The sequence below is a fragment of the Muntiacus reevesi genome, chromosome 2, assembly GCF_963930625.1.
Source record: "Muntiacus reevesi chromosome 2, mMunRee1.1, whole genome shotgun sequence".
Lineage (NCBI taxonomy): Eukaryota > Metazoa > Chordata > Mammalia > Artiodactyla > Cervidae > Muntiacus > Muntiacus reevesi.
Genome location: NC_089250.1, coordinates 205,273,103 through 205,286,178, shown reverse-complemented (window position 1 = coordinate 205,286,178; position 13,076 = coordinate 205,273,103). Strand labels below are relative to the sequence as shown.

Genomic DNA, 13,076 nt, shown 5'->3' with positions numbered 1-13,076 from the left:
TAAAAACATATGAAAGTATATACACACATCTGGTGTGGGTCCACGTGCCAACCTGTGCATATAGTATAGTATAGTGTTGGTTACTCAGTCATGTCTGACTCTGAGCCCCCATGGACTGTAACCCATCGGGCTCATCTGTCCATGGAATTTCCAGGCAAGAATACTGGAGTGGGTAGCCATTCTCTTCTCCACGGGATCTTCCGCACCCAGGGATAGAACCTGAGCTCCTACATTACAGGCAGACTCTTTACCGTCTTAGCCACCGAGGAGCCCAAACATATACACATTAATGCAAAAAGCTCAGCTTCTCTGTACACTGGTGCTGGATCAAAACTCAGAGACAAAGATTGGGGTGAATTAGAAAAGGAGAGCTTTACTGCTTTGCCAGGCAAAGGGGGATACAGCAGTCTCTTGTTCTCAAAACCATGTCCTCTCTGGGAAAGATATTGAGAAGGTTTCTAGTAAAAGAAGATGTGATCGGCCCATGAACATTTTCCTGATGCATTGGTGGTGTCAGATAGAACTTAACATATTCAACCTTCAGGTCCAACTGGCCTGCCTTCTACATGTTTGAGGGCAGCATACCACAACTTCTCCCACCCGGAGTGGGTTTCAGTACCTGCAAAATCTTTCAAAGATATCGTTGTATGTATCTCATGATCTGGGAATCAGCCCCTTGCCCCAAGGTTGCTCTTGATTAAAATCAATTTTTCTCCAGTTTTGCTTTCCCTCCCATCTGTAATTAACAGCTAATTAACAGCTGCCCATATCAATTCAGGGAAGATCATGGAGTCTGAATAAAGGCTTCTACCTGCAAATCAGAGAAATGGATGGTGGGTGGGAACTTCCCTGGTGGCTCAGTGGTAAAGAATCCACCTGCCAATGTGGGAGACATGGGTTCACTTCTTCATCTGGGCAGATCCCACAGACCTCAGAGCAACTGAGTCTGTGTGCACAACTGCTGAGCCCTCACTCAAAGCCCGGGCTCTAGAGGAACAATAGAAGTCACTGCAGTGAGAAGCCTGTGCCTGCAACGAAGAGTAGCCCCACTCGCTGCAACTAAATAAAAGTGTACATAACCAAAAAGATCCAGCACAAAAATCAACACATAAAATTATATTAGAAATACATTTGAAAAACTAAAAAAAAAAAAAAAAAGAAATGAAGGCCACAAAGGCCTTGAGACAAGGAGCCCACAGGGCCCTGCACCGTATCACATGCTCCCGTGTCTAAGGGTGTGGGTGATGTTGCTTACACACCACCCCCTGTCACATTTCCAAAATCCTCCAGTCCAGGGCCCAAAGACTGGGTCCCAGTGGGGCGGAGCAGGGCGCCGCCTCCTCCCAGGAAACTGGATCCCAGGACGTGCAGAGCCGCAGGGAGCAGGGCGGCCCCTTTGTCCCCCCAGATAATCCCCTCCCTGCCTGGCTCCCTTTCTCCCAGCAACCAGAGTGTAAAGTCAGATTTGGGGGGCTGAGGGGACTAGGGTGTCACCACAATGCCGCCTTCCCTAGCTGTCCCCTGTCTCAGGGGCTTCTGCACCTCCCCCCACAACCCCCAAGGTATGACTTTCCCTCTCTCATGGGTGGCCCGAGGGCTCAGACCCAAGTATATAGCCACCTGAGGGGCAAGAGGACAGGTATCCCAGACCCACCGAGAGACTGCAGAGAGGAAGGATCCAGGAGAGACCATGACTTCTCATCTGATGGGTGAGTGAGGGAGACAGGGCGCAAGGGTCCTGAGACCAGGAGGGAGGGGTACCGCCTGGGCCCCCTGGCCCATCTGACTCAGGGACCTGGCTGCTCTTGCATCTGCTGGGAACCTCCAAAGCTTACACACAGAGGACTTCATTCATCATTCATTCATTCAAGACTTACTTCTGGAGTGCCTACTGGATCCTAGGTACCAGTCTAAGTGGGCTTCTCAGGGGGCGCTAGTGATAAAGAACCTGCCTGCAATGCAGCAAACTGAAGAGACCTGGGTTTGATATGTGAGTTTGATAGATTCCCTGGTGGGGGGCATGGCAACCCACGCCAGTATTCTTGCCTGGAGAGTCTCATGAACAGAGGCTGGTGGGCTACAGCCCACAGGGTAGTAGAGAGTTGGACACAACTGAGCTGACTAGGCACACACGCACAGTAGTGTAAGTATTGGGGCTATTGTTGCTGTTTAGTTGGGAAGTCGTGTCCAACTCTTTTGTGACCCCATGGACTGTAGACCTCCAGGGCCCTCTATCTGTGGTATTTCCCAGACATAATACTGGAGTGGACTGCCTTTCCTTCTCCAGGTGAACTGCCCCATTCAGGGATCAAACCCACGTTTCCCGCAGTGGCAGGCGTTATCTTTACCACTGAGCTGTCAGTGAAACCCAAGCGTTGGGGACAGGCAGTAAAGAAACAGACAAAAAATGAGATTTCTTTCTGCAGACAGACAGTACATGTGATCATAAGTAAATTATCATACTAGTGTGACTTCCCTGTTAGCGCTAGTGGTAAAGAATCTGCCTGCTAATGTAGAAGACATGAGACATGGGTTCGATCCCTGGGTCGGGAAGAACCCTTGGAGAAGGAAGTGGCAAACCAGTCCAATATTCTTGCCTGGAAAATTCCATGGACAGAGGAGCCAGGCAGGCTACAGTTCACAGGGTCACAAACAGTTGGACACGATTGATCACCCACACAGATGTGATAGAATTTGAATACAGTGATCCAAGTTTGTTGAATGAATGAATGAATGAATGAATAGGGCTTCACCTCAGGCCTTCCCTTAAGTTCGGAACTTCTGGGACTTCAGGAATGTAGAAAGGGAAGCTAAGGAAGCTATCCTGGTCGGCCTCTCATCTCCATCACTGCTGGTGACTTTAAGTTTTCTTGTTTTTGGTTTTGTTTTTAATTTGGCTACACCAGGTCTTAGTTGGGGCAGGTGGGATCTCATTCCATGACCAGGGATTGAATCTGAGTGCCCTGCATTGGCAGTGCAGTCTTAGGCCTTAGACCCCAGGGACGTCCTGCAGAGGGCCTGTTGAGTTGAGCCCTGAAGAATCAGAAGGAGAAGCCCTGGGTGTGTTTGCAAGGTGGTCCTGGCAGAGTCCAGCAAGAGCAAAGTCTGAGTAGGGGATGCTGTGGAAAAGAGGACTCAGGCCTTAAGCCCATAGTGAGGACTTTAATAGTCACTGTGTGAGGTGGGAGCCATGGGAAGGTTTGGACAAAGGAGGGATCTAGCTGGACTTGAAGAGCTTCCAGATGGCAGAGAGAGACAGGGGTGGAGGCAGAGACAGCAGCTGGGAGAGAAATAGCTTCTAGAAACATCTTTTATTTATTTATGGCTGTGCTGGGTCTTCGCTACTGTGCTCAAGCTTTCTCTAGTTGCAGTGAGTGGGGGAGACTCTCGAGCTGAGATGCGTAGACTTCTCATTGCAATGGTTTCTCTTGTTGTAGGCTCTAGGCACACAGGCTTCAGTAGTTGTGGCTCCTGGCCTCTAGGGCACAGACTCAGTAGATGTGTCAGGACTTAACTGTTGCTCCGTGGTGTGTGGGATCTTTGCAGACCAGGGATCAAACAAGTGTCTCCTGCGTTGGCAGGTGGATTCTTTACCACTGACCCAGCAGGGAAATCCACACGTTTGAAAACTTTGTATTGAAAATAGCAGTTAGGTATAGGGAAACGTGCACAAATCCTAAGTATACAGGTCAATAAGCTTTCACAGAGTCTAGGTATACTTGTCACAAGTGCTCTGATCCATAAACACAGACCTAGGGAGTTCCCTGGTGGTCTGGTGGTTAGGATTCTGGGCTTTCACTGCCCACGTTCAGTCCCTGGGCAGGGACCTGGGATCATGCAACCGTCACAGTGTGACCAAACACAAACACAAAATCCCACAGACCTCATGGCCACCTTTTAAGGACAGAGCCAACAGGATTGTGTGGGTTGAACATAGGAAGAGGAAGAGAATGAGGCATCCAAGAGGACACCGTGACTTTGACGTGAGCATCTGGAAGAATGGACATGCACTTTTCTGAGATGGGGAAGACCAGGGAAGGAGGGGCACAGGGCAGCTTAGAGCTGAGCAGTGGATATTTTGATTTGAGATGCTTATTAACATCCAAGGGAAAATGTCAAGTGGGAAGTTGAATACCTGGGTCTGGAGGTCAGTGGAATTTTTTCTTTCTTTTTAATATTTATTTATATAAAACTATTTAAATGAAAAAAATAAAAATTTATCTTATTTGACTGTGCTGGTTCTTATTCGTTGCGGCATGCAAATTCTCAGTTGTGGCATGTGGGATTAGTTCCCTGACCAGGGATTGAACCCGGGGCCTCCTGCGTTGGGAGCTGAGGTCATCAGATACTGGACCATCCGAGCGGTCCCAAGAGAATATTTTGGGCTAGAAATAATCTGCTTACAGGGTGATCCTGCCCTGAGTTGCACACACAAGACCGTTGTAACCACAAGGGTTGTATCCATATGAGGGGCTATTATGATGAATGAGTGAACAAGCAGGTGAGGTCAGGGACTTGGTTCTGACCTCTGATTTCTTCCTGCCAGCCCCCTTCTGCCTGCTGACCCTGTTGCTGCCACCTCTCAGTTTGGGAGCCCCCACATCCACAGCTGAGTCTATCAATCAAGCCTATAACCTGGCGCTCGACATGCAGATGCAGACTTCAGCCCTGCTGCAGACTTATGTGAGTGACAGGGCAGGAGCAGGGGGTGAGGGGAGGAGGCTGTTCCCTTCCTGACCCAGCCCTGGGGAAGGGAGGCAGAACAAGGCTAGAAGAAGCCTCCTCTGTGGGTCCTGGGGTACAGAGGCTCTGCCAGCTAGAGACACGCCCACAGGAATGATGCCACTGATGGCTGGGTGACCCTGGGCAGGTCATTCCTTCTCTCCCTGTCTTAGCTTCCTCATCTGCCAAATGTGATGGTGATTGTGCCTTGGCTGACCTCTCAAGACTGTTAGAAGATTCGAAGGAAGCACCTAGAAGGCAGTTTTTTCCAGTCTCATGAGTCTTTCCATAATCACCTCCTGCCCTATGCTTTCCTGAGTCTACACCATGCTGGGAGATTTAGCCTCATTACCTTACTGGCTCCTCAGAGAGCCCGAAGAAGTAGAATTATGACCTGTTTTTACCGATAAGAGAACTGAGGGGGCTTTTTAGATTAAAATTTTTTTTTTAATTTTCATAATTTTATTTATTTTTGGCTATGCTGGATCTTTGTAATTTAGTTTGGGTTCTTCTCTAGTTTTGGAGAAGGAAATGGAAACTTTTTCCAGTACTCTTGCCTGGAAAATCCCTCGGACGGAGGAGCCTGTTAGGCTACAGTCCATGGGTGGCAACTAGTTCGACAGGACTGAGTTTGTGTTCACTTCACTCACTTCATACTCAATCACTGGAGAAGGAAAGGGAAACCCACTCCAGTATTCTTGCCTGGAGAATCCCATGGACAGAGGAGCCTGGTGGGCCATGGTCCATGGGGTCGCAGAGAGTCGTACACGACTGAAGTGACTGAGCTCTGAGCACCTCTCTGGTTTTGGCGAGTGGCGGCTACTCTCGAGTTGCGGTTTGCAGGCTCCTCACTGCGGCGGCTTCCCTCGTTGCTGAGCACAGGCTCTAGGGCTCGCAAGGCTTCAGGAGTTCTGGCGCGTGGGCTCAGTAGTTGCGACTCCCTGCCTCTAGAGCACAGGCTCAGAGGTTATAGCCCACGGGCTTAGCTGATCTAGGACACGTGGGATCTTCCTGGATCAGGAACCTGTGTCTCCTGCATTAGCAGGAGGATTCTTAGCCACCGAGCCACCAGGGAAGCTCTCTTTTTGATTTTCTGATGTGGACCATGTTTAAACGCCCTTATTGACTTTGCCACAATACCGCTTCTGTTTTACCCGTTGGGTTTCTTGTCTGCGAGGCATGTGAGATCTTAGCTCTTAACAAGGGATTGAACTCGACCCCAAGCATTGGAAAGCAGAGTCTTAACCACTGGACCATGAGGGAAAGGCCAAGGAACTGAGCTTTAGAGGGGGAAGTATTTTACCTGAGGTCACAAAACTGTCTGGAAGTTCAAAGCATCTACCTGGCCCCTGGAGGCCCTGGTTTTATGACTCTTCCACTGAACTACATTCTAGGCCCACGTGAAGTTACCTAACCTGGTTTCATTTTTCTTTTTTAAAGTCGAGTTTCTCTCTTGTGGGCTGTGCTGTCCCTGTCGCTGTGCTCAGGCTTTCTGTAATTGTAGCGAGCGCGGGCTCCTCTTCTTTGCGGCGCTTGGGCTTCTCATTGCGGTGGCTTCTCTTGTCATGAAGCATGGGCTCTAGGACTGAGGGCTCAGGAGTTGTGGTCCCCAGGCTCAGGAGCCCTACGGCATGGGGAATCTCTCTGGGGCAGGGATCGAACCCATGTCCCCTGCTTTGGCAGGCAAATTCTTAACCACTGAACCACCAAGGAAATCCCGTCCTCTAATTTCTAGTCTCATATCTGTCACCATCCTCTGGATAGCTTTGAGGACCCTGATTTTCCCCGTTTGTAAAATGGGGATGTAGGACTAGGTGATCTATCAGTTACAGAATTGATCAGTGTGCACTACAATTCTGTGGGTCTAGGTTTGTGGAGGTGAGAAATTTAATGGAGGAGGCATTCATTAAATAATAATATAATTCAATTCAATATTAATCATTGCATATTAATGATTATTTAAAAGTGAACAAATATTAACCACTGAAGAATGTGAATAGAAAGGAAATATGGCTTCAACCACATTGTCACCAATATATTTAGCTTGCAAATACTGTAATAAGTAACATAATCATAGTGTTCAGGATATTAATATAAATATGTCATTAGTGAATGATATTAACAGCCTAATCGTAAGCCAAGTGCTAAGTGCTTTATGTCTATTACATCTTACCATCTTCCCCATTACAGTGCCACGTGGGAATTACTGAAGCTGTGATTCAAAGTTGCACAACTTGTATGTGGAGGAGGCTGAGTTGAAGCCTAGCAGTCCTGGAGCTCTGTGCTAGCACATTTCATCAACTCCTTGAGAGGCAGGGAATGCTGACTCCCCCTAAGAGGCCAGTCTCATGGAAGGCAGATGTGAATTCAGGGGCACCCTAGGGCAGCGTTTGGGTCCCCTCACTCTCATCTGCCTCTGTCTCTCGTGCAGCTCGAGCACCAAGGCACGCCCTTTAGTGATCCCGACTTCTCTTCTCCCGGACTCTCACTAAGAACCCTGCCTTCGACCGACATGCCCTTCGAGATCTGGCATGGACTGGAAGATGGAGAATGTCTGAGCCTCACCCAGGAGGCCTTCTGGTCCTTCAGCCAGCACTTCCAGCTTGTGAAGGATGACCAGAGTGACCTGAACCCTGGCAATTCCATTGTGGTGGATCAGCTTGAGGAAGCAAGGCTCAAGGCCAAAGGCCTAGCAGGCAACTTGGCTGGTATCATGACTGCCCTGGACCTGACCACCCCCCCAGCAAACACCCCCCTTGATAGTGTCCCTTTAGGGGACTCGGTCTTTGAGAGGAAGTGTCGAGGGTATGTAATAATCCGGGACTACAGCTTTTGGACAGACCGAGCTGTGACTTTCTTGGGTGAGCTCAAGGCCAAATACTCTGAATAGAGGAGGTGGGACTTCCTGTTAGAGGCTGCAACCCTTTCCATTTCACAGCGGATTGTTCCCCCCTTTTTCTTCTCACAAGGGATTCTTTTCTGCCTTGCTCTTGGCTAGAAAGGAGACACGTGTTGTCTAGCAGACAGGGCTTGTGTACCACATACTTGGGAACATTTCCTGGGGACCCGGCCACTAGTCCTTATACCTGGACCTTCCTGCCCAGGTCCTGTGGCCTCCCTTCCAGATCTGGGTGGGACTCCATGGACAGCATGTCATGAATTCCCATTCCCGTCGTACTGGTTGCTCACTTCCTGGGTGGAAAGAAATACCTCTTTGAAGACGCTTCACTTACAGTCCATGGGGTCACAAAAAGTCGGACAGGACTGAGTGACTAACACTCTTCACTTTCACTTCCCACTCTATAGGGGGGGAGTACAGTTGGTCCCCTTCCTGTCATTTAGGGGAGGTCCAGGGACTGCCTTCTTGTCTCTACCTACCTCACTTCCTCTGTGAAGATATGGACATTCTGAGCAACGAGGCCCCCTTTTCCCTGGGGTTCATTTCCTCCTCGAGACTACCTCTCTGACTGTGGCCACTGTTCCGACTTCCCATCTTCAGGTGCTTCACTTCCTAGTCAATGGATGTCTGACTCTTGAAAAGCTAAGGACTGGAGTCACATCTGTTTCTTGCTCAGGACACATCCACTTCGGGATGACAGATGGCATCCGTGGCCCGGGGCTCTCCTGAACCTCCCCTTTATAGTGTGGCTTTTGCGGATGATTGGGGGGACCAGGCCATACCCCAAGGATCTTATTCTCCTTAAATGTGTCCTCCCATTTTCAACTACTATATATACTGGTAAATTCAAGGTTCTTTTTAAACATTTATTTACAAAAAATTAATTTGTTCTCATAAATAAAACTCTTCAAAGGGGTGAGATTTTTTTTCTTTTCTTTTGTCTCCCAAAACCTGACTTGAGGAGAAGGGAAGGTGTAGGATTAGGGCAGAGGGAGGGGAAGGGGTGGAGGGCATCAAAGGGAGAGGGTGGAGGGCCACAAGGGCTGGGATGGGGACAGGGAGAGCAGCAGGTGGAGTGACCCTGCGGGAAGGGGGCTGAAATGTGTCAGGAGGAGCCCTTCCACCACAGGGCCAGCAGGCATGTTCCTGGCCAGGAAACGACAGAGAGAAGGACAGAGGCAAACAGAGTGACAGGTGTCCCCTCCTTGAGAAGAGGTGGACATATACAGAGACTCCCAGGGGGCCCAGAGGAAACAAGAGACGGGAAGACAAAGAGACGCTCAGAGAGGCAGACCGGAGTGATGGGGAAGCAAGGACATGACAGATACGGGAAGTCGTAGAGGGAGACAAGAAGGACCCAGAGAGAAAAAGATAGAGAAGCGAACGAAGAAAACAGAGAGACGGACACAGTCGGAAGACACAGAGATGCTGACAGAGATGGGGAGAGATGGAGACAGTCAGGGAGGGGACCACGAGCTGGACCGCGCGCCTGGCGCTCAGGCCGGGCCCCCGGGTGACAGCTGGCCCAGGTTTGTTTCAGTGCAGCTCGAGGTAGAGGCCGCACAGACGGAAGCCCAGCACCTTGGCCGGGAAAATGCCCTAGGAGGCAGTGGCGGCCGCGGGTTCAGGCCGGGGCCCACGGCTCTCGGCCCCCCGCGTGGCCAGCACAGCCTCCACCTCGGCGCCCAGAGCCGGCGCATTTTCAGCTTGGCCTGGAGGCGGCGCACAACGTCCAGCGGCGGAGGGGCTGTGGGGCAGAGACCAACCGGGAAAGGGTGACTGCAGCGAAAAAGGGAGGTGGGGTCACATGGGGAGCACAGGATGCAGCGGTCCAACCGCTCCTGGGAAAGGACCACTCTCGGGAGCCCTGGGGATCCTTAACGTTGAGGAACGTGGGCTCAACCCCATGGTTCTTGGATACCTACTGTGTGCTGCGCCTGGCAGCAGGTACATTCTTATCCATGCTGTCCGACGTTTACAACTTAGCAAAGGAAACATTTCACAGAGGAGGTACCTTGAGGGTCACACAGTGGGTAAAACTAGCTTCAAATCCAAGACCACTCTCACAGGTGAAAAGGAGGCCAAAGAAGTCAAAGACCCATTCCTGGCTCTGGGGAGGGGGTCCAAGGGGGCCTGAGCTTTCTGTGGGTCTCTGCCTCTGAAAGTTGGAAAAAGCCAAAGTTTGGCTTCCTACCCAGGGAGACAAGGAACACGGAGGTTCCCCTCCCGTGGAAGGTCAGAGGAACCCCCCTCCCTCTAGGCAAGGCCACCCTCTTCCTGAAGCAGCTCACTTGGCTCCTCCGGGAGCCCTGAGAACTAGCTTCCTGACCTCACTCCTACTCTAACATTTCTTCCATACTTCCGCGCCTGACCCAGGGAGGACTAAGGGACACCGAGAGGGACAAAGGCCTTTCCATGGTATTCCCGCAGCGAAGCTCCTGGGAAAACCAGGGGCTCCTTGTCTGTGGAGTCACCTGAGACAGGTCCTAACTCTTGCCCTGTTCTCCAAATGCATTCCATCCCAGGCTCTCTCCAAGCTGAAACACCCCAAATTTACCTCCCAGATCCCCACAGACTCCTGATCACCAAATCCAGACCTCTCTCTTTTCTCTCAGAAGCTGCTAACACCCAACTCCTCTTCCCCTAAAGCCTAGATTTCCTGCTCAGATTCAATGGGAACCTGTTCACACAATCTAACCCCTAAAGATCCTCCAGGCTGCCCAACTTCCCAGCGCTCACAGACCTTCTTTGAGACGCTGCTTCAGAACTCCTTCGTAGCCCCAAATGTCAACTCTGTTCCCCACAGAGCTCCCTCTGCTCCAACACAGCCTCCTTATGGGTCTCTCAGGTCAACCTGGGCAATCTCCCAGATTCCCTGGAATTCTAGAATCCAGCCTGACATCTCCATAGAACTCAAGATGGGCTCATATGCACCGCCCCCTGCCTCCCAGCTTCCCAAGCTGTCTTCCATCCCTAATTGTCTGGAATCCCTTGGGCTCCTCTTCCCAGGGAAACCAGATCCTCCAAGATCCCACACAGATTCAGCAGGCCTGGAGGGTCTCTTCATATCCAGAGTCTTACCCCAGCTTCCCCTTTTCCAGACCCATCCAAGGGGGGAGAGGAGCCCTCCAGCGCTCCAGGGGAAGGTCTTGGAGGGCTGCAACCGCAGGCGGGGATGGGGTCTGCAAGGCGAAGCAGGGTCGAGGAAGGAAGGCCAGTTCCCCAGGGTTGAGAGGTAACAGGAAAGAAGGCTGGAGATGAGGAGTTTGGAGCAAAGAGAGGGTGAGGCTGGGGGCGGCAAGGTAGAGAGAGGCCGGGCTGAGGATGAATGGACTAGGAGCTGCCCAGGTCTGGGGGTGAGGAGGAGCCGCATGAACCAACCTTACACGTCTCCCGGGAGCCATCTCTCCCTTCTCGGCAGCTCCCGGCGGGCCGGCGGCCATCGGCGGCTGGGGGCCGGGCGGCGCGGGGCGCGGAACGCTCAGAACGCCGGGGTCCACGGCCCCCCGAGGGCGCTTGGCTCCTCCCACCAGCGGAGGCCGGGGCGCCGGGGGCGAGGCCCTCCCACGGGCTGCGGTGCGGCCGTTTCATGGGGAGGTCCTGCTCTGGGGCGGGGGCGGGGCTCAGTCCCTCAGTCCCCCCAGGTCAACAGGGGCTCCTCGGGCGCAGGGTACACAGCTTCTGCCCTGGTCCCACTCAGTGAGGGGGTCCGAGTCCCAGCTCCCTTCCCCCCACCCCGTCCCGCTTCTCCCCAGCGCCCCCGGCCCTTTAACTGGCCTCTTCCCCATGCCCACTGCCCAGGGGTCCAGGGCCAGGCCTGGGACCCCCACCGTTTCCGGGGTTCAAGCCCCGCCAACCGCCGGTTCGTGGGGAGGTGGGGTGGGGTTCCTGTAACCTGCCCCCTCCCCTGGGCCAGCCCCTGGCCTCCGGCGCTACTGCTACTGGGCGAGCAGAGGGGGGTGAAGGAAGATGCTGGGCCCCGCTCCCCCCCCCCACACCCCCCGGCCTGCGCGCGCCCCGCCGTCTGCTCCTCTACCGAGCGCGCGATCCTCGGGAGATAGAGATTTAATTAAAATTTGAATAAATCCCTTTCCTCAAGCTGGAGGGTGGAAGGAAAGGATGTAAGGGGGCAGGAAAGGGGTGAGGGGGATCTCCCGGCCCAGCGCAGCTCCGGTTCGGGGGCCTGGCCGCATCTCCCATGCCTCGTGAGCCCCATCCTTCTTTCTCCTCACCTGCTCCTCACCTCCTCTCTCCCCTCCTTCCCTCTCCTCTCTCCTCCCCTCCCCTCCCTTCCCTCCTCCTCTTCCTCCTGTTTACTCCCTCCTTCTCCAAGAGGAACCCAGCCCCCTGCCGCCTCCTTCCCCCATCACCTGCCACTTTTCAGGACTAACATGCGCAGGGCACCACGGAAGCAGTAGCCCCGAGTACGGTGGTGCTACCGTGGGATCAAAGGGCTGCTGGGGTCAGTGGGAACTACAAACAAGCTGGCGGAGGACGTGCCAAACCGGGAGTGGTGGATGCCGGGAGTTACAGTCCGGTTGCCCCAAGGCTCCGGGTTACAGAGCGTAGAGGTGGGCGAACGATGACTACAAACAAGATGGCGGAAGAGGGGCGGACACCTGACTAATAGTCCATCCTACGAGGTGCGATGGGAATAGTAGTTTCCTAGCCTTCTACCATTCCAAAGCATGGCAGGGCCAAGAGGATAAGCAGACTAACATAAAAATGGCAGGTAACCTAGCTTCTCACGGTCACCTCACTATACCACCTTGGCACCTCGCCCGGCTGTATTATCCAAATTCCCCCCCTCTTGGTGCAAAGCTTGACGGGAGTTGCAGTCTTCCCGGCTCCCTTCTATGATCTTTGACCAGACAATGGAAGGGAAAGGGGGCGGGGTCTACCCGCAAAGATGGCCGCTGGAGGAATGTGGAGATGGTGACCTGCGACTTGGTGTTCAATCACTAAGGATACTCCTTGTGGAAAAAGAAGAAAGGACTACAATAAAGATGGCGACCTAGCACATGTCCTAGCCAGTGCCTGCTGGGGGACGTAGTCCCTTCCTTAGCTGAACAGAGAAAGGACATGGGCTGGTGAAATGTGCATCACCTCCGACAGTCCAAACTGAGAGCGGACGGAAACGAAGCCTCTTTCCTTCTCTCCTCGCCACCCGCTTCTGACGACCTGCAGGGACATGTAGTCTCATGCCTTCACTCGCTAGTGGAGGGGAAGAATTTCTGTCGCCAGGGGGGATCAATGCGAGTGAGGGAGAAAAGACGTCCGAGAGATCCAGGAGTATATAATATCCACCTCCCCATGTGGCGAGGACTTCATGGTTCAGGGGAAGGCTCTTAAAGGAAAGGAACAGTAATCAGTATGGTCGCGACAAGGGAGGCGTAGTTCTTGCCGACAGTACTTTCACGCTGTTGTTCCTAGGAAAGCTTCGACTCCTCACACC

At 52.6% G+C, this 13,076-nt stretch overlaps 1 protein-coding gene across 1 annotated transcript; it reads left to right on the top strand.

The window, feature by feature from the left end:
* The first annotated feature begins 1,498 nt into the window (after positions 1-1,498).
* Positions 1,499-7,612, top strand: LOC136159058 (cardiotrophin-2-like). The gene is made up of 3 exons (XM_065920846.1): positions 1,499-1,562; positions 4,547-4,683; positions 7,154-7,612. The coding sequence occupies exons 1-3, from the start codon at positions 1,499-1,501 to the stop codon at positions 7,610-7,612; spliced, it is 660 nt and encodes a 219-aa protein (XP_065776918.1).
* The last annotated feature ends 5,464 nt before the right edge of the window (positions 7,613-13,076 follow it).

What these genes read in the sequence shown, in the direction of transcription:
- LOC136159058 (XM_065920846.1), top strand. Translation starts at nt 1,499, where the DNA reads ATGCCGCCTTCCCTAGCTGTCCCCTGTCTCAGGGGCTTCTGCACCTCC. An exon ending in CTCCCCCCACAACCCCCAAG is followed by an intron (nt 1,563 to 4,546) that starts GTATGACTTTCC and finishes TCTTCCTGCCAG; the next exon opens with CCCCCTTCTGCCTGCTGACC. An exon ending in CAGCCCTGCTGCAGACTTAT is followed by an intron (nt 4,684 to 7,153) that starts GTGAGTGACAGG and finishes TCTCTCGTGCAG; the next exon opens with CTCGAGCACCAAGGCACGCC.